The following is a 26,844-nucleotide window of genomic DNA, read 5'->3' on the forward strand; positions in this document are numbered from 1 at the left end:
GCCTGAAGCCTACGGTGCCAGACTGGAAAAAGCCTGCTTGGTCCAGGCCACTGCCCAGGTAATTATAGCTGAACTCTGAGGCATTCCTCACACTCGGAGAGCCTCACCCCAACAGCAAGGAACCTATACGCTGGGGACCATAGCAACCCCAGGGGAGCAGGGCTCAATGAGGAGGCACCAACATCAAGAAAAGATGCTGACAGAATGAGAATCTCCCTCACTATGGTCAGGGAGGCTTTCCAGCTGCACAGGAGACAGAGGGTCCCCCCTAGCCTGAACAGGATCATAAGTTTCAGCCCAACACTTTATACCAGCTCTAAGGCACAGACCCAAGAGCTAGTATCTAGAGGGGAAATTCCACAATGGAAACTACTCCATATCAAACCCCCAGATCACCCCCCGCGACCCCCTAAGCCCCTCACCAGCACATCACCATGATAACCTAGGAACATCTTTCTCAGGACAAACATTGCCCTAAGTGCCTGCTTAACTATGTTAGCTGCACTCAGAGCTGGGCAGACACCTCCTCACCTCTCTGGCCAGAGGTGGGGTAAACATGAGCAGGATGGTGCTCCCTGACCCCAATTCCCCAGTATACTTTGGGCAGAACCAGGCCTGCTGTGTGGCGTACATGCAGAGTACCATCCTCCCAGTGCTTGCGTCACTGGAAGACATCACCATCCTGAAGACTCGTGAGCTCCTCAGAAGAAGGGAGAGCAGTGTGCTACTCTGCAGCCACTACCTGCTCCTTCTCCTATAGGGGGAACTTCCATGCAAAATGCTAGGAACAAGCACTCAGATCATAGAGCTCAGCCCAGTGCAGACACGCAGGAACACTTGCAGAGCTGGAGGAGAAAATCTGTCTCAGGAGGGGGACGAGAATGACCCTCACAGTGTGGAACGAAGCATACATCAACAGGCGAGACATACAGGCTAGACAGGAACACAGAGGGAGGGCCTGGGAAGCTGGGTACGCTACAAACCAGCAGCACTGACCCCAAGCTCAGCTTTCACCCACTGTACTGTGTCTCTTGAAATCTCTCCTGTTTTCTCTTCAGCACCATATGGGCTTGGCAGCTCAAAGCACAGCCATCCAGTGGCCCTGGAGAACCACCTTCTGCCTGCCATCAGCTGGATAGGCAGAAAGGCAGCCCAGAGAGCAGCAAGGAGATCCCAGCCTGTTCTGCATCCCCCAAGGCCATACCTTGACTGATGGCTGTGTGGACAACACTTCATTCTTCATATCGTCCTCATCCCAGGCCGCTGCCACCACCTCCTCCTCCTCCTCCTCGGGCTCTGCATTGCTATTGCAACCCCCCAGCTCCTCGTCCTCCTCAGGGACCCTGTCACTGTTCAGCCCCTGCAGGAGTGCCACCACTGCCTCTGGCTTGGGCAGCTTGGTGATCTTAAAGTGTTTCTTATAGTGTGGTGTGTCCTTGCGGATCAGCCGCTGCTTTTCCACTGGAAACGACCTGTCTTCATCCTCATCCTCATCCTCACTCCGGATCAGGGTGTCCTCAGCAAAATGCACCGTGGGCTACAATGATAAAGACCCATGAATGACTGTGAGCGTCAAACAACAGCTGGACCCAGGGGCACAACACTGACAACAGATCGCCTGAAACATCAACATAGTCAGGTCTGAGCCCCGAACACAGGCAGGAGAGAGACCCAGGGGTACTCCTCTGACAGTTCAGGGCAGATCCAGGAGCAGAATCCAAGCCAGCTTCCACCACACCCGGCCCCAGGGCTCTGCCAGCACCCTTGTGCCCCCAACCTTCTACCCACACCTGATCTCCATGGGCCCCTTGTGACCAGATCCCACCTGCCCTCAGCCCCTCTACAAACAGTCAGGTGCTATCCTACATCCCATTCCCACCCACACGTCCAGCCACCTCCCTGGTGTTCTGGCTCAGAGATTTCCATATGGGCCCCATCAGGGTCCTCCACACAACAGGATCCTCCCTACCTCATTGTACTCCTCTTCCAGCTCCTCCTCTTGACCAGCCATCACCTCCACCTCCTGCTCTTCCTCAGCTTCAGGTTTCCCCTCGCTCTCCAGCTGCTGTCTTTCAGGCAGTTGCCCATTCAACCTGTCTCCTGCTCCCTGCACCTCCTCCTCTCTGAAGTTGGCAGAGACAGTGCTGTTGGAGATATGTGAGCCTTCACTGCGACTGGACATGGCACTCAGCCTCCTCTCCTGTGGGAATGGGACAGGAAGTGAGAACCGAGGCAGAAGCCAAAGGGGCACACAGAATGATGGAATGGGACCACCCACCATGAAATGGCACAGACCCTGGCCCAGTAGGACTTCAACTGCTTCCATGAGCGGCCTGGCCTCCTCCACGTCATTCCATAGCTCGCTCCACCCCAGCCCCTCTGGCAAAGCCAGCCCGGTAGCTATCAGCAAAGAGTGCGGTCACCTGGGGGACACTGGCATCTGGGCAGCCCAGGGTCCCAAAAAAAATTGCCCGGGCTCACGCCTGGAGAGATACTGCAGCATCACAGTGGTCATCAGTGTTACACTGAGAGGCAAGATGAGACCTTGGCAGGGAACTCAGCTGCCAGCAACCACGGAACAGAGCATTGCCAGTCCTTCGGGGATGCCGAGGGTGTGTCTGGGAGGCCGCTGCATAGAGTGAAGGAAATGCCCTTATCAGCACATTACTAAAGCTCCTTCCTGGCTGAGGGGGACACTACTTCCCGAACAAAGCTGCACAGACTCCAAACGGAAGTGATTCACCAACAGTCAAACAAAGCACGTCAGGGTCGGAGCCCAGGGCAACCCCCAAGCTCTCCGATGCTGAGTGCTGTGCCCCAAATTTCCCCAAAATATATAATTTTCCACACAGGCAGAGAAACCCTGTTCTGCCTTGGCCCTGCCCACATGCAAGCTCACTTCCTTTTGACTTCCTCATATGAGGCCAACAATGACAGTTCTAATGCCCACTTTTTCTTTTGTCCCTCTGTTGCTTCAGAACCAACACAGGAGGTAACAGATACCGGTTATAAGCTCTTGCTCGATTGCCGTAGAGAACGAGAACCACGGGTTGCCTTCGACAGTGGGAGAGATCCTCGCATCTCACTGGACAGTCACCGCCCGCCTCAAGCAGGGCAGCCCCCAGCCAGTAGGGTACTGTCCTGCCACAGTTCACCTGCCTCACTGGGTGCGAATGGCTTAAGGGTCACAAACCTGACAAGTGACTGAAATTTGAGCACCAGGCAAACCAATAAGGAAATCAACAAGAAAAGGAAACCATCAAAGTTTTAAGCTTGCTTGCTGGAATGTGCGGACCATGCTGACCAGTTTGACTGAAGATCTTCAGGACATCAGCAACACCCAAAAGACCACTGTCATCAATGAGGAATGGAAGAGGCTCCAAGTTGACATTGCTGCTCTGCAAAAGATGCGACTCGCAGATTCGGAATCTCTAAGGAAAAGGACTACACCTTTTTCTGGCAGGGTAAAGCCCAAGAAGAAGCCAGGGAGCATGGTGTTGGCTTCGCCATCAGAAACACCCTTCTACAAATAGTGGAATTAGTCATGGGTGGATCAAAGAGACTCCTTCAGGTCAAACTTCAAACTTGCGCCAGTCCTGTCTGCCTGATCAGCGCTTACGCTCCAACCCTGTACACCGCACTGGAAGTAAAAGACAAGTTCTATGACGTGCTTAGTGCTGCCATAGCACAAATACCTGCTCGCGAACAACTGTACATTTTGGGTGACTTCAGTGTGAGAGTTGGAGTCAATCGTGACTCATGGCCTTCCTGCTTAGGCCTCTTTGGTGTGGGAAAAATTAATGAAAACGGACAGCGTCTTCTTGAACTTTGCACGTACCACAATCTGTGCATCACAAACACATTTTTCCAAACCAACCCACAGCACAGAGTGTCATGGAGACACCCACGCTTGAAACACTGGCATCAACTAGACGTGGTCATCACTAGACGTGATAACCTAAGAAACGTCTTTCTGACACGCAGCTATCATAGTGCCGACTGTGACACAGATCACTCGCTAGTTTGCTCCAAACTCAAGGTGATTCCCAAGAAGCTGTACACTCTAAACCAACTGGAAGGCCCCACATTGATGCCAGAAAGACGGCAAACTCAGAGAGAGCCAAAAAGTTCAGAGATGCCTTCGAGGAGAATCTGCGCAGCAGCCCTGGGGGTGCCGACATGACATCCAGATGGCAGCATCTGAGGGATACAATTTACAACAGCCTTGTTGGTGTTTGGAAGAAGAGCTAGAAACACAAATGAATGGTTCAAAGCTAACTCCGATGAGATGATTCCAGCCATCAAAAAGAAGCGCGCTGCACTCCTGGAGTACAAACGCTCACCGAGCCAGAGTACCCAGCAAGCACTCAGAGCGGCCAGAAAAACAGTACAGCAAACTGCCAGGCGCTGTGCCAACAACTACTGGCTCGAGCTATGCAGCAGCATCCAGACCAGTGCTGACTCTGGTAATCTCAGGGGAATGTACGAGGGCATCAAGAAGGCATTAGGACCCACCCAGAACAAGATGGCACCTCCGAAATCCAAATCTGGTGAAGTCATCGCTGACAAAGCCAAACAGATGGAGCGCTGGGTCGAGCACTACTCTGAGCTGTACTCACGCGAGAACATTGTGGTTGATACAGCCCTTGATGCCGTCGAGCTCCTACCAGTAATGGACAAACTGGACCAGGAACCAACTGTGGATGAACTGAAGAAAGCCATTGACAGCATTGCAGTAGGAAAGGCCCCAGGCCAGGATGGTGTACCACCAGAAGTAATCAAGTGTGCCACAGACACACTCTTGGAACCCCTACATGAGCTACTGTGCCTGTGCTGGAAAGAGGGTGAGGTTCCACAGGATATGCATGACGCTAACATTGTAACCTTGTATAAGAACAAACGAGACAGAAGCGACTGCAACAATTACCATGGAATCTCCCTCCTAAGCATCACTGGTAAACTGTTTGCTCGCATCATCCTCGACACACTCCAGAAGATTGCTGAGAGGGTGTACCCCGAATCACAGTGCGGATTCCGTGCAGAGAGATCTACCATCGACATGGTCTTCTCTCCGAGGCAGCTGCAGGAGAAATGCAGGGAGCAGAGGAAGACACTCTATATTGCCTTCATCGACCTGACCAAGGCCTTCGACTTGGTCAGCAGGGATGGACTGTTCAAACTGCTCCACAAGATAGGCTGTCCACCGTGGTTACTCAAGATGATCCAGTCTTTCCACGAAGACATGAGAGGAACCATCCAATATGATGGCACATTATCGGATGTTTTCAGCATCAGGAGCGGTGTCAAACAAGGATGCGTCCTCGCTCCGACATTGTTCGGGATCTTCTTCGCTCTCCTCCTGAAGCATGCCTTGGGATCTTCAACAGAGGGCATCTTTTTGCACACAAGAGCTAATGGGAAACTGTTTAATCTTGCAAGGCTGAAAGCTAAGTCTAAGGTGCGGGAAGTCCTCATCAGAGACATGCTGTTCGCAGATGATGCTGCTGTAGTGTCTCACACAGAAGACCAGCTTCAGAAACTGCTGGATCGATTGTCCAAAGCATGCAAGGACTTCGGGCTTTCCATCAGCCTAAAGACGACAAATGTACTTGCTCAGGACGTTGCTGAACCCCAACAATCAGCATTGACAACTATATGTTAGAGGTCGTCCACGAGTTCGTTTACCTCAGGTCCACCATCACTGACACCCTGTCATTGGAGTCTGAGCTAAGTAGGAAGATCGGAAAAGCGGCCACAACTCTGTCCAGACTCAGCGAGAGAGTGTGGAATAACATCAAGTTGTACACCCACACCAAAATGCAAGTCTACAGAGCCTGCATCCTCAGCACCCTCCTTTACGGCAGCGAGTTTTGGACCCTGTATGCCCGCCAGGAAAAGAGGCTGAACGTCTTCCACTTGCGCTGCCTCAGGCGCATCCTTGGAATATCATGGAAGGACAGAGTGTCCAACACTACCGTCCTTGAGCAAGCTGGAATCCCAACTATGCACACCCTCCTCAGGCAGCGGCGGTTCTGCTGGCTTGGCCACGTCCACAGGATGAATGATGGAAGGATCCCGAAAGACATCCTGTATGGCGAGTTAGCCTCTGGCAAAAGACTTCCCGGATGCCCCCAGTTGCGCTACAAAGATGTTTGCAAGAGGGACCTCAGGGAGGTAGACATCGAGCTGGACAGCTGGGAGAAGCTGGCAGACGATCGCAGCAGATGGAGGCAGGAACTACACAAGGGCCTTCAGAAGGGTGAGATGAGGATCAGACAGCTAGCAGAGGAGAAGTGAGTCCACAGAAAGCACAGTAAGGACCTGCCAGACACCCATTACACATGCAACAGATGCAGCAAGAACTGTCACTCTCGTGTGGGCCTTCACAGTCACAGTCGATGCTGCAAATGATGATCCCAAATGGAACTACGAAGGGCGCGATCCATAGTCTACGCAGACTGAAGGATGCTACTACTACTTCTATTGCTTCTCCCTATGCATGGGACTCCCACAGTAGGTCAGTGCACCAGGCTTCCACATGCTCTTCATTCTAGTGCATCACAACAGTTCACTTCTTTGGCCAAGCTCACAGGCATTGCTGCCCACCTCAGAAAAATGCAGCAAACCCCCTCTTCCATCAGTCAAATAAAGCCCCCAGTCCAGAGCTGCCATGCTACTGGCTCTAATCTTTGCAAGTGAAGTGCTCAGCTGATGAAATTAAAAATCTCTACAGTTACCCTGGCCTGGTCCTGCTTCCTGTGCAGGGAACACTCACCTCCGAATTGGGAGAATCCAGGTCCACATCGGGCTTTGCAGAATACATCTCATTGCGCCGAACTTCAATCACTTTCTTCATGACCTTCAGCTCACTGGGGTGAGGAGTTGCTCTGCGCTGCAGGCCCTGCCAGAGAAAGAGCATCAGGGCAGATAAGGCCTTAGGACTGAGCACAAGGCTCATCCTCATGTACTGCCAACAGAGTATGCCAAACCTGGAGATGGTGGGTTGCACCCTCACCAAATCTGAGGATGACACTAAGCTAGGGGGAGAGCTAGATATACTGTGGAATAGGAGCCAGAGAGACCTACATGAAGGCAGGGGATGTGATATACCTTGACTTTAGCAAAGCTTTTGCTACAGTCTCACACAGTATTCTTGCCAGCAAGTTGAAGACACATGGATTCAATAAATGGACTGTAACATAGATAAAAAGCTGATTAGGTTGTCAGGCTCAACAGGTAGTGGTCAATGGCTCTATCTCTGACTGGCAGCTCGTAGGAAGCGGCATGTCCAAGGGTCAGTTCCAGAGCCAGTTTTTTCAACATCTTTATTAATGATCTGGACAAGGGGATGGATTGCACTCACAGCTAATTTGTGGATGATGCTAAACTAGGGGAAGAGGTAGATATGCTGAAGGGTTAGGATAAAAATCCAGGCAGACCTAGACAAATTGGAAGATTCGGTCAAAAAAATCTGATGAGGTTCAACAAGGACAAGTGCAGAGTCCTGAATTTAGGATGGAGGAAACCCATGCGCTGCTATAGGCTGGGAACTGACTGGCTAAACAACAGTTCTGCACAAAAGGATTTGGGGATTACAGTGGATGAGAAGCTGGATAGGAGCCAACAGCATGCCCTTGTAGCCAAGAAAGCTAACAGTATACTGAGGTGCATTGGTAGGAGCATTTCCAGGGGATCTAGAGAAGTGGTTATTCTCCTTTAGTTGGCACTGGTGAGGCTGCATCTGGAGTACTGCATCCAATTCTGAGCAACCCATTACAGAAAGGATGTGAACGCATTGGAGAGAGTCCATTGGAAGGTAACTGAAATGATTAGGAAGCTGGAGCACGACTTATGAGGAGAGGCTGAGGGGTTTAAGCTTAGACTATAGAGGACTGATAGGGGATTTGATAGTAGCCTTCAACTACCTGAAGGAGGAGTTCCAAAACAGGATGGAGAGAGGCTATTCTCAGTGATGACAGAAAGAGGAGCAATGGTCTTGAATTGTGGTGGGGGGAGGTCTAGGTTAGATTTTACGAAAAATTATTTCACCACGAGGGTGGTGAAGCACTGGAATGTGTTACTTAGGGAGGTGGTGGAATCTCCATCTCTAGAAGTGTTCAAGTCCCAACTTGACAAAGCCCTGGCAGGGTTGATTTAGTTGTGACTGTTCTTGCTTTTACCAGGGGGGTGGACTTGACCTTCTGTGGTCTCTTCCAACCCTATGATCCTACAGCCCCAACCTGTGAGGAACTGCAGCCCCAGTTGGGCCCCACCTCACTACCACTGCCCTGAATTCCTCCCTCCACTTTTGCTGTGCTATGGGGAGCAGGAGCCCTGAGGGGAGAATAAAATAAAGGTAGCTTCCCCTCAGTCTCAGTCTTCCTTTTATACATGCTCTAGTCTCTTGCATACCAGCAGTGCCAATGGCACTCATTGAGTGAAGTGTCTCCCACAGCAACAGGCAAGAGAAGAGCATTTCGAACAGCAGAAGGCAAGGGTAGAAAAGCACTCATGGGGCTGAGGCCCGAGGGACTCTAGAGCAGGATTAGTACCTGGACTTGTTCTAAACTCTAAATTACAAGGGGCTGGATTCCCCTGCAATGGCTGTCCTCTCTGCTAAGGTGAAAAGTCCAGCTGGATGCCCTAGCATCAGAGAGAGACTGCTGCCGCCTCCCACAATACCCCACCATTCAAGAGTCTGAAGTAAAATAAACCAGCCGTGCTTCTGTGATTCAGTGATTTCACCTAGGGCTGTAAAAGCTGTGACTGATATCAAGTCACAGGACACATGGTTCTCCCCTCCAGTGCACTGGTTCCCATCGGTCCCCAAGTCAGGGTACTGATCCTGTTCTGACAACGTGTCTTGATCAAGAGGCTGTGGATTAAGGGCTGCAATGACTGAAAGCTACCCACATGAGATGGGCATTTGGTGAACCTTTTGTAAAGTGAGTTAGCGGCCACTCTCCTATTTGTAAGCCTGTGTAGGTCCCTTATTGGCAGCAGCTGCTCTTACAACTGCCAATCCTCATGGTGAAATGTCTCTGGCACAGATGATTCAGAACAGAGACTAGTTCTTCTCAGCCCATAATGCTGTGTCCCCTTTGGAAGACAAAAGCCCCTAAAGGGCTGGGGTAGATGCAGCTCATACCATACTATGTCCCTTGGAGAGGGGAAGACACCTCGGGGCAGACACACAACTCCTTGCCTCGCTGAAGTCTCCAGACCATATTTCCCTAGGAAGCTGGCAAAGGCCCAGTCAAACCAGAGCTCCCATTTCTCTTACCCTCTTCTCAGCTCCAGCCTCCTCGTCATCATCAGCTTTGGGCTCATCCAAAAACTGGATCACGCTGACCCGGTTCAAATTGGTGTCTGTCCAACTCTCATCCACACTATTCTGCAGGAGATTCTCTGCAGAGAGAAGTGACAAAGAGAACTGGCTCCTGCGCAATGGGGATTTGGGGCACAGGTGAGATGCACTTCCCATTGACAAGGCTATCAGAAAACTATCCCCAGTCACCACATGCAAAGGGCCTTAGATTGAGAGAGAGAGAGAGAGAGGGAGACTTGTTGCCAGGGTCCAATAACCCCTACAGTGGTCCGTAACAGGGATTGCATGACACTTGGCAACCTCTACAAAGGGTTGTGAAGGATTCAACTCCAGCTTGTGTAGAGGGAGGGGAAGAAACAAGCTGTGACGCTCATACAGTACTCAGCAAAGCAGCTTCTCAATCAGCAGCAACAGGGTGCCATCTGCTGGAGAGAGTTTCACAGCTTTAACATTCGCCAGCTTGAGGAGCCCCTCCATGTCACCTGCTGAGAGCCAAAGTCTCTTGCATCAATCACAATAATCATATGAACAGTGAATAGCTCCAGGGTGGTGAAGAGGAGACATCTGGGAACAGGAAAATATACTCAAGGGGAGAGGGCACAAATGGGATTTCAACCTTGTATCTCAGGGCACAGCCCTTCTCCATAGGACTGTCTCCCTATTCTCCAGAGGAAGCAAGGCACGATGGCAAAGTACTCACGTAGGGCCTCTTACCTAGACTGGGAGATGGCTGCTGGGGCAGCAGGTAACAAGTGAGAACCTTTTCACCCGTCTTCTCATCATCTTCTGTCTGGAATTTCAACATGGGCTGGGACTGATTCTCTGCCAGCCACAGGGCCTTCAGGTTGAGATTTGTCAGGGCAAAGGGCAAGTTCTGCAGTCTGTATGAGAAACATGGCTGATCAAATCCCTTTGGCCTAGATGGAACTTTCAGCCAACACTGAGGCAGGATATCTAAATCTCTCTAGTGATGTAGGCAGGCAGAGGGTCTAAAATCCAAGGCCTATGTTCTTCCCACTGCCTGACTCCAGCCAGGCAGTATGAGGGTGTCATTTTGCCACACAACAATGGGCTGCTCTAACAAAGGACAAAAAAGTTGCACATTCAAACTTTAATCCCCTTCAAATTGCTTTGAAGGTGCAGGATTTTGCTGTAAAGCCAGAAAGCAGGTATCAGAAATTCTATTCCGAACCTAAGCCTGCAGGTGTATCTGATCACTGTCACCTGTTCTCATTGGGCTTACTACAACAGAATTCAGAGCACCAGACAGGGATCATGAACTGATTAAAATTTACCTTGCACAAACAAAATATGGGACCATCAGGAATATCTATATTTAGAACTTTAAAAGGGATAATTTTACACTGCGTATATTTGAAAATTCAGAAGAACATCCAAACATATTTACTATATTTCCATTGGTAGTCTATTATTTATTACAAAGCTTCAACACTGACATACCTGACTGGGAATTTAGGTGGGAAGTGTTAACAAAAACTGTGATTTGTCCAAGGACAAGCTATTCCATGCCCTAAACACTACAATTTTACATACAAAAAAGGTTACAGAGGGCAAGAAGCCGTCCTGGTTAAAGTGCTACTGGACTGCAAAAGCTTTTTTCCTTTGGTTAAAGAGAGATGTGGAAACACTGAGAAAAACTAAAAAAATTATTATGGCTGTCAAGAGATTAAAAATTAATTTTGATTGTCATGTTAAACAACAACAAAATTTAAATACTCTGGACTTTTCTACATTTTCAAATACTTTGCTTTCTATTAGAATACAAAGGGTATATTGCTCACTTTGCATCTATTTTTGATCACAAATATTTGCACTGTAAAGCCAAAATAAAGTATTTTTCAATTCACCTCATTACATGTACTGCAATGCAATTTCTATCAGGGAAGTTGAACTTACAAATGTTGAATTATGTACAAAAATGTATTCAGAAATAAACAATATATATTTTAAAGTCTACAAGTCCACTCAGTCCTAGTTCTTGTTCAGTCAATTACTCAAACAAGTTTGTTTATATTTGCAGGAGATACTGGTAGCTGCTTGTTCTTTATGGCACCTGAAAGTGAGAATAGGAATTCATATGGCATTGCTGTACCCTCCACTGCAAAATATTTATATGGCACATGCACTAAAGACTCCTATGTCCCCTCAATGCTTCAACTACCATTCCATAGGACATACATCCATGCTGATGATGGGCTCTGTTTGATAATGATCCAAAACAGTGTGGACCACCACACATCCATTTTCATCATCTGAGTTCTGATGCCACCAGCTGAGGGTTGATTTTCTTTTACGAAGGTTCAGGTTCTGTAGTTTCTGCATTGGAGTGCTGCTCTTTTTAGGTCTTTGTATACGCTACTGGGGTAAGTTGACATAAGTTACCCTACTCCAGTTGTATGAATCAACATAGCTTAGGCCAACTTACTACGGTTTCTACACCAGGCTTCACTGACAGGAGGTGCTCTCCTGCTTACTTGCCTTAATCCTCTGGTTCCAGTGGAATACTGAGTCGATCAGAAAGTACTCTTGCAGTTGATTTAGCTGGTTTTTAACAAACTCACTAAATCAGCTCCCCTGCCCCTGCCCTGGCTGCATCAATCACTGTAGTACCACGGTACTTGAAGGAGTTGAACTGCAAAATACTATTGAGAAATATTAACCATAGAAGATTGAAAGAAAACTCAGGTTGATAGCTTTCTGGTTGACAAGGACTCACTTATCAGAAGTAAGGGTTGTGAAATCCTTTTCTCTTTATTGCTTTTTTATTATGCTGTCCATCTCTCTAGTGTTTGTATAGTCTCTGTCTGGCTCTTGATTGTTTGTCTGCTGTTTAAATAATTCTGCAGGGTGTCAATTTATTAAGGTGGCGGGACAGAATTGGTTAGATAACCATGTTACAATATGTTAGGATGGACTAATAAAATTTCAGTAAAATAGATTAGTAATACTTTCAACTAGGCCTAGAGTTAGGGTTTTATCTTAACCATACACATTGGGGGCAAAGACGAAGTAAATTGGGAACAAGGAGGAAAAAGGAAAGGAAACTGGATTCATGCTGTCTGGAAGCTAACTCCAATTAACACTGAAGTGTTAGTATCTCCGGATTTTGGATATTGCTATTCTCTGGTCAGATAAAAAGGACCAGATAAGAAAGAAAGTGCCAGGATAAGCCCTCTAACACGATTTCTTTTATCGTTTTCAGAGTGCAAATATTTGTAATAGAAAATAATATAAGGGTAACACTGTACACTTTGTATAAGCTTTTCTGAAACTACAATACCCACCTAAGTAAGTGAAGAAACAAATTGCTAAAGCCAGATGTGTACCCAGAAGCCACCTGCTACAAAACAGGCTCAACAAGGAAAACAAGAGAACACCACTGGCCATCACATATAGCCCCCTGTTAAAGCCTCTCCAACGCATCAATGAGCAGCAAAACATCCTGGACAACGATCCTTCACTCTCACAGACCTTGGGAGCCAGGTCTGTACTCGCCTACAGCCAGCCTGCCTACCTTAAACAAATTCTCACCTGAAACTATAGACCACAACACAGTAACTCTAAACCTGGAACCAATTCCTGCAACAAACCTCACTGTCAACTCTGCTCACATATCTACACCAGTGATATCGTCACAGGACCTAACATCAACCATACCATCAGGGACTCCTTTACCTGCAGATCTACTAATATAATATATGCCATCATGTGCCAGCAATGCCACACTACAATTTACATTGGCCAAACAGGACAGTCTCTACCTAAAAGAATGAATGGACATAAATCAGACACCAGGAACGGTAACATACAAAAACCTGTAGGAGAACACTTCAATCTCCCTGGACACTCAGTAGCAGAGTTAAAAGTAGCAGTCCTACACAAAATTTTTCAAAAATAAAATGGAGAGAGAAATCTCTGAGCTGCAACTCATTTGTTAATTTGACTCCATCAACCAAGGACTGAACAGAGACTGGGAGTGGTTGGCCCATTAAAAAAGCAGTTTCTCTGCTCTTGTTGTTCACACCGCCACATTAGAATCTGACAAAGGGCCTCATCCCCTCTGACTTGTTTTTCCTCTCTTGGACCGTGTCTACACTATCCCAAAACTTTGAAATGGCCATGCAAATGGCCATTTCGAAGTTTACTAATGAAGCACTGAAATGCATATTCAGCGCTTCATTAGCATGCGCGTGGCCGCAGCACTTCAAAATTGACGTGCCTCGCAGCTGTGCGGCTCGTCCCAACAGGGCTCCTTTTTGAAAGGACCCCGCCTACTTCGAAGTCCCCTTATTCCCATCAGCTCATGGGAATAAGGGGCCTGCGAAGTAGACAGGGTCCTTTCGAAAAGGAGCCTCGTGGCAGTGAGGCGTGTCAATTTCGAAGTGCCGCGGCCGCCCACATGCTAATGAAGCGCTGAATATGCATTTCAGCGCTTCATTAGTAAACTGCAAAATGGCCATTTGCGTGGCAATTTCGAAGTTTGGGGCTAGTGTAGATACAGACTAACACAGCTACTTCTCTGATATGTGTTGTAATTGAAATCCATATGTTTGAAAATGGGGAAGGACATCCAAAATATTTAATATATTTCCATTGGTAGTCTATTTATTGGTGTATTTTGGCAAGCACTCACAATTTTTTTTTGTTAATTCTGTGAGTTAAGTGCCATTAATTGACAGTCTTAAAAATTATACATAAGAAATGAAAAAAAGGGAAAATAAATGGCAATGAATGTACAAGGTCAATATGTAGACTATCGATAAGGGAAGCTAAAGGACTCAATGGTTAATAATGATAAAATTGTTACTACAGGTTGAACCACTCTAATGTAGAACTCTCTTATCCAGCACTACCCATAATCTAGCATGATTTTAGTTAGCTGATATGTTATCATGAGTGTGGACAAGTTTCCCGTGGTCCCATAAAGTTTTTTACAGCCACCAGTCCTGGCTCTCAGTGTTCTGTGCTGTTACTTAGCTTTAATTTACCACTACATGTCTTCTAAGAGCCTAGCATGCAGCAAAAGTCTTGGCAATGTGCTAGACAATATTGATCTCTTGAAGTCCAGCAAATTCTCTTGCCTGGCAGCACTCAGGTCCCAAGAGTGCCAGAGGAGAGAAGTTCAACCCGTAGTATTGGATGAAAAAGTCAGAAATGTTCTATAGGTATCGGTTTTTTCATATTTGGAATGAAGCAGGAGGAATGGTCTTGAGGTGCTCCCTCTTCCCCTGTTGCTCCCAGGCACTGACCCCTACTGATTCTATTAGCCACAATTCCAATCAGAGCAGTGGTGGAAAGCCTCCAAGAAGTGCTTCTAGGTGCTACTAGGGCAAGGGAGAGGAGGGAGTGGAATCAGTGCACAGAGCTGCTTCTTCCCCTGCAAGGCAGTCCATGGGCCAGATCTGGCACCAGCTTACCTAGTTCAGGCCCATGAGGTTCAGCGTTCTACATGCCACACCCTGCATAGGCCAGGTGCAGGAGAGGCAATGGGGATGCTCTAAGCTTCTGGGGCCAGATGGAGGCAAGCTGCAGGCCAGATCTGGACCACATTTATATGTTCCCCACCCCTGCTCTAATCTTTTCCATCTATGTGCAGATTTTTTTCTAGTCATGTACGGAACAATTTTTTGTGCACCGAGGCATTATGTGTATGTGTACCAACAATACAAACAAAAAGCCCAGCCATGGGTGCTCTTGTAATCAGTTGGGCATTTGAATCTCTCCTGAGCAGTGACATAAGAACACAGGTTAGAGGAAACAATATTCACCAGGACCTGATGTATCTTAGAATACTTAAGGAGCTGACTGAAGACATATCTGAGCCATGAGCTATTATCTTTGAACAGTCATGGAACATGGAAGAGATTCCAGAAGACTGGAAAAGGGGAAACAGAGTGTTGATCTATAACAATGGTGTGGAACTTACAGCCTGCAGGCCGGATCCAGCATGCAAAGCTTGGGGCTTTCCCCCGCCTAGCCTTCAGCAGTCTGAGCTGGCAGTAGTACTCCAGCCACACAGTGGGTGCCATGGTAGGAGTGCCAGAGCTAGCTCGTTTGTGCTTCTGCAGAGGGTCTGGGGGAGCCCAAAGACTCACAGGCATGATTCAGGAAACCGGACCTAATCTAGTCCTCACACTCTGCTAGGCAGGTGGAAGGCCTCCGTGTACTACAGGAATGCCCCCCCTGCAGGAACTCACCCCATCAGTTCCATTGGCCAAACAGCAGCCAATGGGAGAGGTGGGGAGCAGTGCTGGCAGCTGCCTTCCCTGCAACATGCAGAGCCACATGCAGCAGTGTGCATCCCCCACCCCGAGAGAAGCACCAAGTAGGCATCCCCACCCTACCCCTTGTCCCCTGCCTTCCAGACCCTGCACCCCCAAAGCCCTCCTGCACCCCTCCTCTTGTCCAAACCCCAACATCACTCCAGCATGTTCCCATATCCTCCCTCTGACCCAGGGTCCTCACCCCCTCTTCCAGACCCCAAACCTCCACCCCACTCCTGCCCAGATCCTAACGCCTCACTTTTAGCCCACTCCTGTGTCCCCTTCTGGAACACATCTCCCCACCCCCGGCCCACACCTCCATCCTACCTCCTGCCTAGACACCATACTGCCTCCAGCCCACTACCCAGAAGCCCCCTCTCATGCACTGAACCTCTCATTTTTGGACCCACCCCAGAGCAGCCTCACAAAATAAACTAGCCTCAGTTGGGGACCACAGCTGTGAGAGTAGTGGGGATTCTTCTCATTTGCATGTTGCCCTTGACTGATTTTTCTTTGGGTCAGGGGGTCCTACACACAAAAGAAGTTCCCTACCCCAATCAATAAAAATGGAACAACCACCTCAGGAATTATAAATCAGTTTAACTTCTGTACTAGGAAAGATAATGGAGAAAATAAAGCAATTTGCACACATATAAAAAATAAGGTGTTTAGTAAAAGCCAGCATAGATCTGTCACGTAGAAATCATGTCAAACTAATCTGATAATTTTCTATGGCAGGGTAAGGAGGATGGAAGGATGGAGATGGGAAGTGGTAGATGTACATCTAGACTTTAGTAAGGCTTTTGATACAGTATTGCATGACTCTCTCATTAACAAACTAGGAAACTACAACCTACATGGAACTACTGTAAGACTGACAGGATAACCATTCCCAGGGAGTTGCTGTGAAGGGCTATATAATGAGTGAGGTTCCACAGGGATCAGTTCTGGAGCTGAATCTATTCATATCTTCTTTAACGATTTAGATAATAGAATATAGGGCATGCTTATAAGGTGTGTGGATAATACCAATCTGGGAAGGATTGCAAGTATTTTAGATAATAGGATTATAATTCAAAATTATCTGGACAAACAGGAGAAATGGTCGGAGGTAAACAGGATGAAATTCAGCATGCACAACTGCAAAGTACTCTGCTTAGGAAGCAGCAACCAGTTGCAAATGTACAAAATGGGAAAGGACTACCTAGGAAGGATACTAACAGAGAGGTAGCCATGCTAGACTGTATCTTAACAAAAAAGCAGTCATGTAGCATTTCAAAAACTAACAAAAAAAATGTAGGTGATGAGCTTTCGTGGGGCAGACCCACTTCTTCAGATCTGGAGATAGTGCTATACTGAAACGGTGCTGAAAGTGAATTGGCATGACAGTTTTATAACAAAAATACAAACAAAAACTGAAATGAAAACTGACAAATTAGATACAAAGGACAGAAGGGAGGTGAAAGGGTATGGGGAAAGAAAATTACTTACTGCAAGTGTCAAACTCATCACCTAATTAATTATTTTGTTAGTCTTTAAAGGGCTACATGACTGCTTTTTTTTTTTTTCACTAAGGAAGGAGTGATGTGGAAAGGAACATAGTGCACCACAAGCTAAATCTGAGTCAGGGTAATTCTGTTGCAAAAAAAAGCAAATATCATTCTGGGATATATTAGCAAAAGTGTGGTAAGCAGGACATAAAAAGTAATTCCTCCACTTGACTCTGTGCCCCACAATTCAAGAAAAACGTGGACAGATTGGAGAGTCCAGAGGAAAACAACAAATAAGGACTGACCGTCTAGAGAACATGGCCTATGAGGGAAGACTGAAAGAAGTGGGTTTGTTTAACCTGGAAAAGACAAGAGTTGAATGCCTGGCTGTGAAGATGGTGTTATCAGGAGGGCTTTGGCTTCCTTGATCACGAGATGCTGTTTCAGAAAGGACTGATAAGCAGTGATGGGGTCTGCCTATCAAGCAAGGGAAAGAGAGTATTTGTACACAAAGTGGCAAACCTAGTGAGCAGGGCTTGAAAGTTAGGTTCCACAAGAGCAGGTGACCAAAGCCCAGGAGGTAAATGAAAAACATAAGACCTCAGAACCAGGTCAGAAACTGTGGAAAGCCTGGGCTGTAACAGCAGGGATAAAGGAGAAACGAGACATAACCAGGAGTGGGGAGCAAATCAAATCAGTATCTTAGTTTCTATATGCAAATGCAAGAAGTATTGGAAACAAGCAATAAGAACATGAAATGTTAAAAAACAAACACAACTATGATATAGTTGATATTACAGAGACTTGGTGGGATAATATGCATGACTGTAATATTGGTGTAGAAAGGTACTGCTGGCTCAGGAAGGATAGGCGAGGGAAAAGAGGTGTTCCCTTACACATTAAAAATGTATACACTTGGACTGATGTTAAGATGGACATAGGAGACAGGCTTGTTAACGAGAGTCTCTGGGTAAGGTTAAAAGGGTGATGCCACGTAAGGGATCTACTACAGACCACCTAAAGAAGAAGAGGAGGTGGGTGATTTTTTTTTTTTAAACAACGAATAAAATCATCCAAAGCAAAGAATCATCTAAGCCAAAGAAACTGGTGGTGATGGGGGACTTCAACTATCCAGATATCTCCTGGGAAAATAGTACAGCAGGGCACAGATTACACAACAAGCTCTAGGAATGTATTGGAGACCATTTTTCATTTCAGAAGGTGGAGAAAGCTGTTAGGGAGAAGGCTGGTCCATATTTGATTTTAACAAATGGAGGGAATTGGTTCACAACTTGAAAATGGCAGGCAGTTTGAGTGAAAGTGGTCACGAAATGATGAATTCCTGATTCTAAGCAATGATAGAAGGGAAAACCAGCAAAATAAAGAATGGATTTCAAGAAAGGAGATTTTAGCAAACTCAGAGAGCTGGTAGGTAAGGTCCCATGGGAAGCAAGACTAAGAGGAAAAACAAATGAAGACAGTTGGCAGTTTTTCAAAGGGACATTATTAAGGGCACAAGAGCAAACTATTCCACTGCTTGGAAAAGAGAGTAAGCATGGCAAGAGACCAACCTGGTTTAACTAGAAGATCTCGAATGATCTAAAAAAATCAAAATGGGGTTCTATAAAAAGCAGAAACTACATCGAAGAACAAAGGATGAATATAAACAACCAACATGAAATCTAGATGGAGACTTACTAGGTAAAAAGAAAAACATTACACAAATATAACAGAAACAAGTGGAAGACTAAGGACAGGGTAGACCTATTACTCAAGAGATAAACACCATAACAGAAAATGTGAAAATTGCAGAAGTGTTTAACAACTTTGCTTTCACTTTTCACCAAGACGATGGGGTGACTTGAGGCCTACAATAGTGAATGCTGGCAAAAAGAGGCAGATTCAGAAGCTGAAGTAGAAAAAAAAACAAGTTGGAAATTACTTAGAAAAGTTAGATGTCTTCAGATCACCAGAGCCTGATGAAATGCATCCCAGAATATACAGGAAACTGAATGAAGAAATATCTGAACCATTAGCTATTACCTTTGAAGTCATGGAAGACGGCAGAGATTCCAGAACGCTGGAAAAGAGCAAATAGAGTGCTCACTTATCAAAAGGGAAATAAGAACATTTTAGTAGGCATCCTTCAGTCTGCATAGACTATGGATCGCGCCCTTTGAAGTTTGAATTGAGGACTTCATTTACAGCGTCTATTGTGACTATGAAGACCCACACGAGAGTGACAGTCCTTGCTGCATCTCCTGCAGATGTGGTGGGTTTCTGGCAAGTCCTTATTGTGCTTTCTGTGCGCTCGCTTCTCTGCTAGCCGTCTGATCTTCAACTCGCCCTTCTGAAGGCCCTTGTGTAACCCCTGCCTCCATCTGCTGCGGACGTCTGCTAGATCTTCCCAGTTGTCCAGCTCGATGCCTACCTCTCTGAGGTCTCTCTTGCAGACATCTTTGTAGCGCAACTGGGGGCGTCCGGGAGGTGTTTTGCCAGAGGGTAGCTCACCATACAGGATGTCTTTTGGAATCCTTCCATCGTTCATCCTGTGGACGTGGCCAAGCCAGCAGAGTCGACGCTGCCTGAGGAGGGTGTGCATGGTTGGGATTCCAGCTTGCTCGAGGACGGCAGTGTTGGTCACTCTGTCCTTCCATGATATTCCAAGGATGAGCCTGAGGCAGCGCAAGTGCAAGACGTTCAGCCTCTTTTCCTGGCGGGCATACAGGGTCCAAGTCTCGCTGCCATAAAGGAGGGTGCTGAGGATGCAGGCTCTGTAGACTTGCATTTTGGTGTGAGTGTACAGCTTGTTGTTATTCCACACTCTCTTGCTGAGTCTGGACAGAGTTGTGGCCGCTTTTCCGATCCTCCTATTTAGCTCAGTGTCCGACGACAGGGTGTCAGTGATGGTGGACCCCAGGTAAACGAACTCGTGGACAACCTCTAACGTATAGTTGTCAATGCTGATTGATGGGAATTCAGCAACATCCTGACTGAGTACGTTCGTCTTCTTTAGGCTGATGGTAAGCCCAAAGTCCTTGCACGCTTTGGAGAACCGATCCAGCAGTTTTTGAAGCTGGTCTTCTGTGTGAGACCCTACAGCAGCATCGTCTGCGAACAGCATGTCTCTGATGAGGACTTCTCGCACCTTAGACTTCGCTTTCAGCCTTGCAAGGTTAAACAGTTTCCCATCAGATATTGTGTGCAGCAAGATGCCCCCTGTTGAAGATCCAAAGGCATGCTTCAGGAGGAGTGCAAAGAAGATCCCAAACAATGTTGGAGCAAGCACGCATCCTTGTTTGACGCCGCACCTGATTCTGAAAGCATCCGATAATGCGCCGTCATATTGGATGGTTCCTCTCATGTTTTCGTGGAACGACTGGATCATCTTGAGTAACCGTGGAGGACAGCCTATCTTGTGGAGCAGTTTGAACAGACCATCCCTGCTGACCAAGTCAAAAGCCTTGGTCAAGTCGATGAAGGCTATGTAGAGTGGCTTTCTCTGCTCCCTGCACTTCTCCTGCAGCTGCCTTAGAGAGAAGACCGTATCAACGGTAGACCTCCCCATGAAACTACAGGCCAGTCAACTTAACTCCTGTGCTAGGAAGGATAATGGAGAAAATAATTCAGGAATCTATCTGCAAACATTTTGAAGATAACAAGGTGATAAGTGACAGCATGGATTTATTAAGAAGAAATCATGTCAGACCAACCTGATAGCTTTCTTTGACAGTATAACAAGCCTTGTGGATACAGGAGAAGTGGTATACACGATATACCTATACTTTAGTAAAGTATTGGACACAGTCTCATGTGATAATCTCATTACTAAACTGAGGAAATACAACATAGATGGGGCTACTAAAAGGTGGGTACATAACTGGTTGGATAATCTCTCTAAAAAAGTAGTTATGAATGGTTTACAATCATGCTGGAAGAGAATAACAAGTGGCAATGTGCAGGGATCAGTTTGAGAACTGGTTCTGATTGTTATCTTCATCAATAGTTTAGATAATAGCATAGACAGTATGCTTAAAGTTCGCTGATGATAGCAAGACGGGAAGGGTTGCAAGTGCTCTGGAGAATAGGATTATAATTCAAAATGATTAGAACAAACTTGAGAAACAGTCTTAGGCAAAGAGGATGAAATTGAATAAGGATAAATGCAAAATACTTCTCTTAAGGAGGAACAATCATTTTCACCCATACAAAATGGGGAAGTGTCTGTCCAGCAAGGAGTACAGCAGAAAGGGATCTAGGGGTCACAGCGGACCACAAGCCAAACATAAGACAAGACAAAGGGTTAATGGGCACAAAACAGACATCAAAACACTCCAGATCCACAAACCAGTTATTCAACATTTTAATGGAATGGGGCTAAAGGTATGTCTGTTACTGAAAAAGAATTTTCACACCGCTATTCAAAGGGAAGCAGTCAAGCTGGCTTTTATATTCAAATTTGGCACATTAACACATGGTTTAAATCGGGATGTGAACTTTCTGAGTCACTATAGGGGCTGGTCTGCATACTTGGCTTAATCTAATTCTTGACCTCCCCCCACACCCCTCCACTCTCTGATTTGCTCACCTTGATTATCTTTTTCTGATTTGTCCCCTTGCTTACTGTTTTTGGTTCTCTGTGCCTTAAATATTGAGTCTGTTCTGGTCTGGCTATGGTCTGAAGAAGTGGGTCTGTCCCATGAAAGCTCACCTAATAAACTATTTTGCTAGTCTTTAAAGTGCTACTTGACTGCTTTTTGTTTTGATAGCGTATAGACTAGCACGGCTTCCTCTCTGTTACTATAAGACAAGAGTGTGACATTGTCGTAAAAAAGCAAACAACATTCTGGGATGCATTAACAGGAGTGATGTAAGCAAGACATGAGAAGTAATTATTCCGTTCTATCCTGTGCTGATGAAGCCTCAACTGAAGTATTGTGTCCAGTTCCGAGTACCACATTGCAGGAAAGATGCAGACCAGTTGGAGAAGGTCCAGAGAAGACCAACAAAAATGATTAAAGGTCTAGAAAATATAATCTATGAGGGAAGACTGAAAGAAATGGGTTTGTTTAATTTAGAAAAGAGAAGAATGAGAGGGGACATAACAGCTTTCAAGGACGTAAAAGGCTGTTTCAAGGAGGACAGAGAAAAATTATTCTCCTTAACTTCTTGACACAACAAGAAGAAACGACCTTAAATTGCAGCATGAGAAATTTAGGTTGGACATTAGGAAAAAATTTCTATTAGGGTGGGTAAGTACTGAAATAAACTGCTGAGGGAGGTTGTAGAAGATCCATCACTGGACATTTTAAAGAGCAGGTTAGACATATCTCAGGGATGGTCTAGATTAGGGGTGGGAACCCTTTTTGGGTCAGGTAGTAGAAAGTATATGGAGCTATACCCATCTCATAGAGCTGGAAGGGATCCCAAGACATCATTGACTCCAGTCCCCTTCCCTCACAGCAGGATCCATCACCATCCCTGAAAAACTTTTTCGTTTTTTAAATCTATCTGCTGCAGACCTCTAAATGGCCCCCTCAAGGACTGAAGTCCCAACCTTGGGTTTAGCAGGCCAATGTTTTAACCCCTGAGCTATCCCTGCCCTAGATAAAGAAATCAGTTGGGGGCTGCACAAGTGAGAAGGGGAAAAAAAAAACTCATTAATACGGTCCCTGATGGTATGGGGGTCAGGGCTATGAGGTGTGGGAAGGAGGAAGTGTGTAGCAGCAAGATGGGAATGGGTGCATGAGGGTCTGGATGGGAAGAAGGATGCAGGAGTGGACTGAGATTTGGTGATCTGGGCCAGAGTGTTGTGCAAGAGCAGGCTGAAGATAAAGAATCTGAGCACGAGCAGCTTGCAGGAGAGGTGTGGAGGTCTGGGCAAGTGAGGGGCACAGGAGCAGGCTAGGGGTGTGTGTCTAAGTGGGACAAAGGTGCAGGAGAGTTTGAGGTGAGAGGTCTGGGAGGAGGGGGAAGGAGCAGGGTGTGTATGGGAGTCTGAATGGGAGGGATGCTGGAGGAAAGTGAGGGGCCCAGGGTCTGGGCAAAGGGGGTACTGCTTACCTGCTCACCCCTGGACGCACATGGCTCTGGTCCCACTCCCTTCACACCCAGGCACTGCCTTCCGCTGCTCTGACTGGGTGGAATACTATCCAATCAGAGCACCAGGAGGAAGCCTCCAGGCAGGCTGCTGTAACTCCTGCTGCTGCTGGTCCCCTGACTACCTCCCCCCAGCTGGGGGGAGAACAGTGAGCAACACCAGAGCCCGGAGCCACTTCCTGCTCTCCCCAGCCCCGGCCTGGGCCTGCGGTCTGGATGCAGACCACAGCTTGCCTGGTCTGTCCTAAAAGACTCAGGATTCCAAACCCTCCATCATGCTGCCAGCTGGATTCTATGGAGGGGAGACCCAAGTCCTGGGGTCTCGATCCAGAGACACTGTGGACTGCAGGACAGACATTCCCCACCTCTAGGCTACATGACACTTGGGTCCCGCCGTGAGTGCAGAAGGACTGGACTTGATGACTTGTGGCAGTTCCTTCCAATTTCATGATTCTATAAAAGAAGGATGTGAAGCACCATCTGCTAAAATTAAAGATTTTCAAATGAGTTGACACCCATGAGCCTTGAAGGAACCAGCTATGGAGCTCTCTGAATTACATATTAATTTTTAACAAATCTCAGAAAGCTCCAGCGGTTTGGAATGCATTTGCAACAGTTAGAAAGAATAAAAGGGATAATGCAGGGAACTAGAGACCAGAAAGCCTGATGCTGAACACATTTAAAATAGTGGAACAGTTTACTCAGGGCTCCATGATCAAAGAATTAGAGGCTAAAGAGGTATTTAATGACAATCGGCATGGCTTCATGGAAATTGGTCTCTCTCAAAAAAATTTGGGAAGGATGACTGGCAGGCACAAGGCATTTTATTTAATACCATGTTAAAATTTAATTTTAAAAATTGCACAAAATGGAATTAACAGGCCACACATCAGACCGATTAAAAATTGGCTCGCTGACCAAATATGGTTGATAAGGTAACGTCAATCAGTAGTAGTAGGCATCCTTCAGTCTGCATACACTATGGATCGCACCCTTTATAGTTTCAACTGAGGACTTCATTTACAGCATCTATTGTGACTATAAAGACCCACACGAGAGTGACAGTCCTTGCTGCATCTCTTGCAGATGTAGTGGGTGTCTGGCAAGTCCTTATTGTGCTTTCTGTGCACTCGCTTCTCCTCTGCTAGCTGTCTGATCTTCATCTCGCCCTTCTGAAGGCCCTTGTGTAACCCCTGCCTCCACCTGCTGTGGTCGTCTGCTAGTTCTTCCCAGTTGTCCAGCTCGATGTCTACCTCTCTGAGGTCTCTCTTGCAGACATCTTTGTAGCGCAACTCGGGGTGTCCGGGAGGTGTTTTGCCAGAGGCTAGCTCATCATACACGATGTCTTTTGGAATCCTTCCATCATTCATCCTGTGGACGTGGCCAAGCCAGCGGAGCCGACACTGCCTGAGGACGGTGTGCATGGTTGGGATTCCAGCTTGCTCGAGGACGGCGGTGTTGGTCACTCTGTCCTTCCATGACATTCCAAGGATGAGCCTGAGGCAGCGCAAGTGGAAGATGTTCAGCCTCTTTTCCTGGCGGGTGTACAGAGTCCAAGTCTCGCTGCCATAAGGGAGGGTGCTGAGGATGCAGGCTCTGTAGACTTGCATTTTGGTGTGAGTGTACAGCTTGTTGTTATTCCACACTCTCTTGCTGAGTCTGGACAGAGTTGTGGCCGCTTTTCCGATCCTCCTATTTAGCTCAGTGTCCAATGACAGGGTGTCAGTGATGGTGGACCCCAGGTAAACGAACTCGTGGACGACCTCTAACGTATAGTTGTCAATGCTGATTGATGGGGATTCAGCAACATCCTGACTGAGTACGTTCGTCTTCTTTAGGCTGATGGTAAGCCCGAAGTCCTTGCACGCTTTGGAGAACTGATCCAGCAGTTTTTGAAGCTGGTCTTCTGTATGAGACACTACAGCAGCGTCATCTGCAAACAGCATGTCTCTGATGAGGACTTCTCACACCTTAGACTTAGCTTTCAGCCTTGCAAGATTAAACAGTTTCCCATCAGATCTTGTGTGCAGCAAGATGCCCTCTGGTGAAGATCCAAAGGCATGCTTCAGGAGGAGTGCAAAGAAGATCCCAAACAATGTCGGAGCAAGCAAACATCCTTGTTTGACGCCGCTCCTGATTCTGAAAGCATCCAATAATGCGCCGTCATATTGGATGGTTCCTCTCATGTCTTCGTGGAACGACTGGATCATCTTGAGTAATCGTGGAGGACAGCCTATCTTGTGGAGCAGTTTGAACAGACCATCCCTGCTAACCAAGTCAAAGGCCTTGGTCAGGTCGATGAAGGCTATGTTGAGTGGCTCTCTCTGCTCCCTGCACTTTTCCTGCAGCTGCCTTAGAGAGAAGACCATGTCAACGGTAGACCTCTCTGCGCAGAATCCGCACTGCGATTCGGGGTACACCCTCTCAGCAATCTTCTGGAGTCTGCCGAGGATGACGCGAGCGAACAGTTTACCAGTGACGCTTAGGAGGGAGATTCCACGGTAGTTGTTGCAGTCACTTCTGTCTCCTTTGTTCTTATACAACGTTACGATGTTAGCGTCACGCATATCCTGTGGAACCTCACCCTCTTTCCAGCACAGGCACAGTAGCTCATGTAGGGGTTCCAGGAGTGTGTCCGCAGCACATTTGATTACCTCTGGTGGTATACCATCCTGACCAGGGGCCTTTCCTGCTGCAATGCTGTCGATGGCTCTCTTCAGTTCATCCACAGTCGGTTCTTGATCACGTCAATCAATAAAGCCGTTTCTAGCCTGCTCCCCCCAAGCATTGGCTCTTGGTCCAAAGTTATTTTAAACTGTCCTCTCTAACATCAATAAACTATTAAACCTTTGCTGGAAAAATTTGCAAGTGGTGGAATAACAGGAAACAGTAAGGAGGACAGGTTACTATGAGAGTGATCTGAATCACTTGGTTAAACAATCAGTGCATTACAAAATACATTACAGTGGAGTCAAATCCCAGGTAATGCAGCAGAGAATCATGAAGGCAGGTTGTACCTAAGGGACGGGAGACTGTTTTGGGAAACAGTGACTCAGCAAGGAATTCAGAGTCACCATAGATAGTTTCCCCAACATGAGCTCTCAATGGAATGATGTGGCTGTTGCCATCCCCAGGTACAGAAAAAGCAGACTAACAAACAGAAGTAGGTAAGTGCCTCTGCTCCAGAGGCACTGAGCAACAATGCCCACAAGACAGTAGACTACTGCCCAAGGGAGGCTGAGAATCTGCCTGTCCAGACAGCAATTCAGGATACTGGGCCAGTCTGGAGAGAAAGGGAGGCACATCCTGGCCAGCCAATCAGGCACACTCTTGGGCCTCAGATGAGTAAGTCGTGCTGAGCTGCCGCTGTACTCTATGAGAACTGACAACCTAAGCAAGACACTTGGGAAAAGTGAACAGTGGCAATTTCTGTGGGTACAAGAAGTGAGAAACAGTGGAACCTGGAGTTGGAGGGTGGGGGGAAAAAAGCTGTGTCTACACGAGCCCTTTCCTTTTGGATGGGGCATGATAATAAGCGAGTTCGAAAGATGCTTATGAAGCACTCCATGAATATGCAGCACCTCATTAGCATAATGGCAGCCGTGGAGATTCAAAAGTGCAGCTTTCAAATCACGTGCCACCC

General features: G+C 47.0%; 1 protein-coding gene across 27 annotated transcripts in view; it reads right to left on the reverse strand.

The window, feature by feature from the left end:
• Positions 1 to 26,844, reverse strand: part of SCRIB (scribble planar cell polarity protein) — a 341,713-nt gene that overhangs the window by 248,089 nt on the left and 66,780 nt on the right. For all 27 annotated transcript variants that reach the window (XR_012644304.1, XM_074986390.1, XM_074986386.1 and 24 more), the window contains exons 11-15: positions 10,043 to 10,209; positions 9,284 to 9,408; positions 6,776 to 6,901; positions 1,970 to 2,200; positions 1,205 to 1,537 (exon numbers count right to left, since the gene is read on the reverse strand). Coding sequence is in view for 26 of the 27 variants with exons in the window: in XM_074986390.1 (XP_074842491.1) it covers positions 1,205 to 1,537; positions 1,970 to 2,200; positions 6,776 to 6,901; positions 9,284 to 9,408; positions 10,043 to 10,209 (982 nt within the window). In the remaining variant the exon portion in view is untranslated. The remainder of the gene's footprint in view (positions 1 to 1,204; positions 1,538 to 1,969; positions 2,201 to 6,775; positions 6,902 to 9,283; positions 9,409 to 10,042; positions 10,210 to 26,844) is intronic.

This window comes from Carettochelys insculpta, chromosome 2 (genome assembly GCF_033958435.1).
Source record: "Carettochelys insculpta isolate YL-2023 chromosome 2, ASM3395843v1, whole genome shotgun sequence".
Classification (NCBI taxonomy): Eukaryota; Metazoa; Chordata; order Testudines; family Carettochelyidae; genus Carettochelys; species Carettochelys insculpta.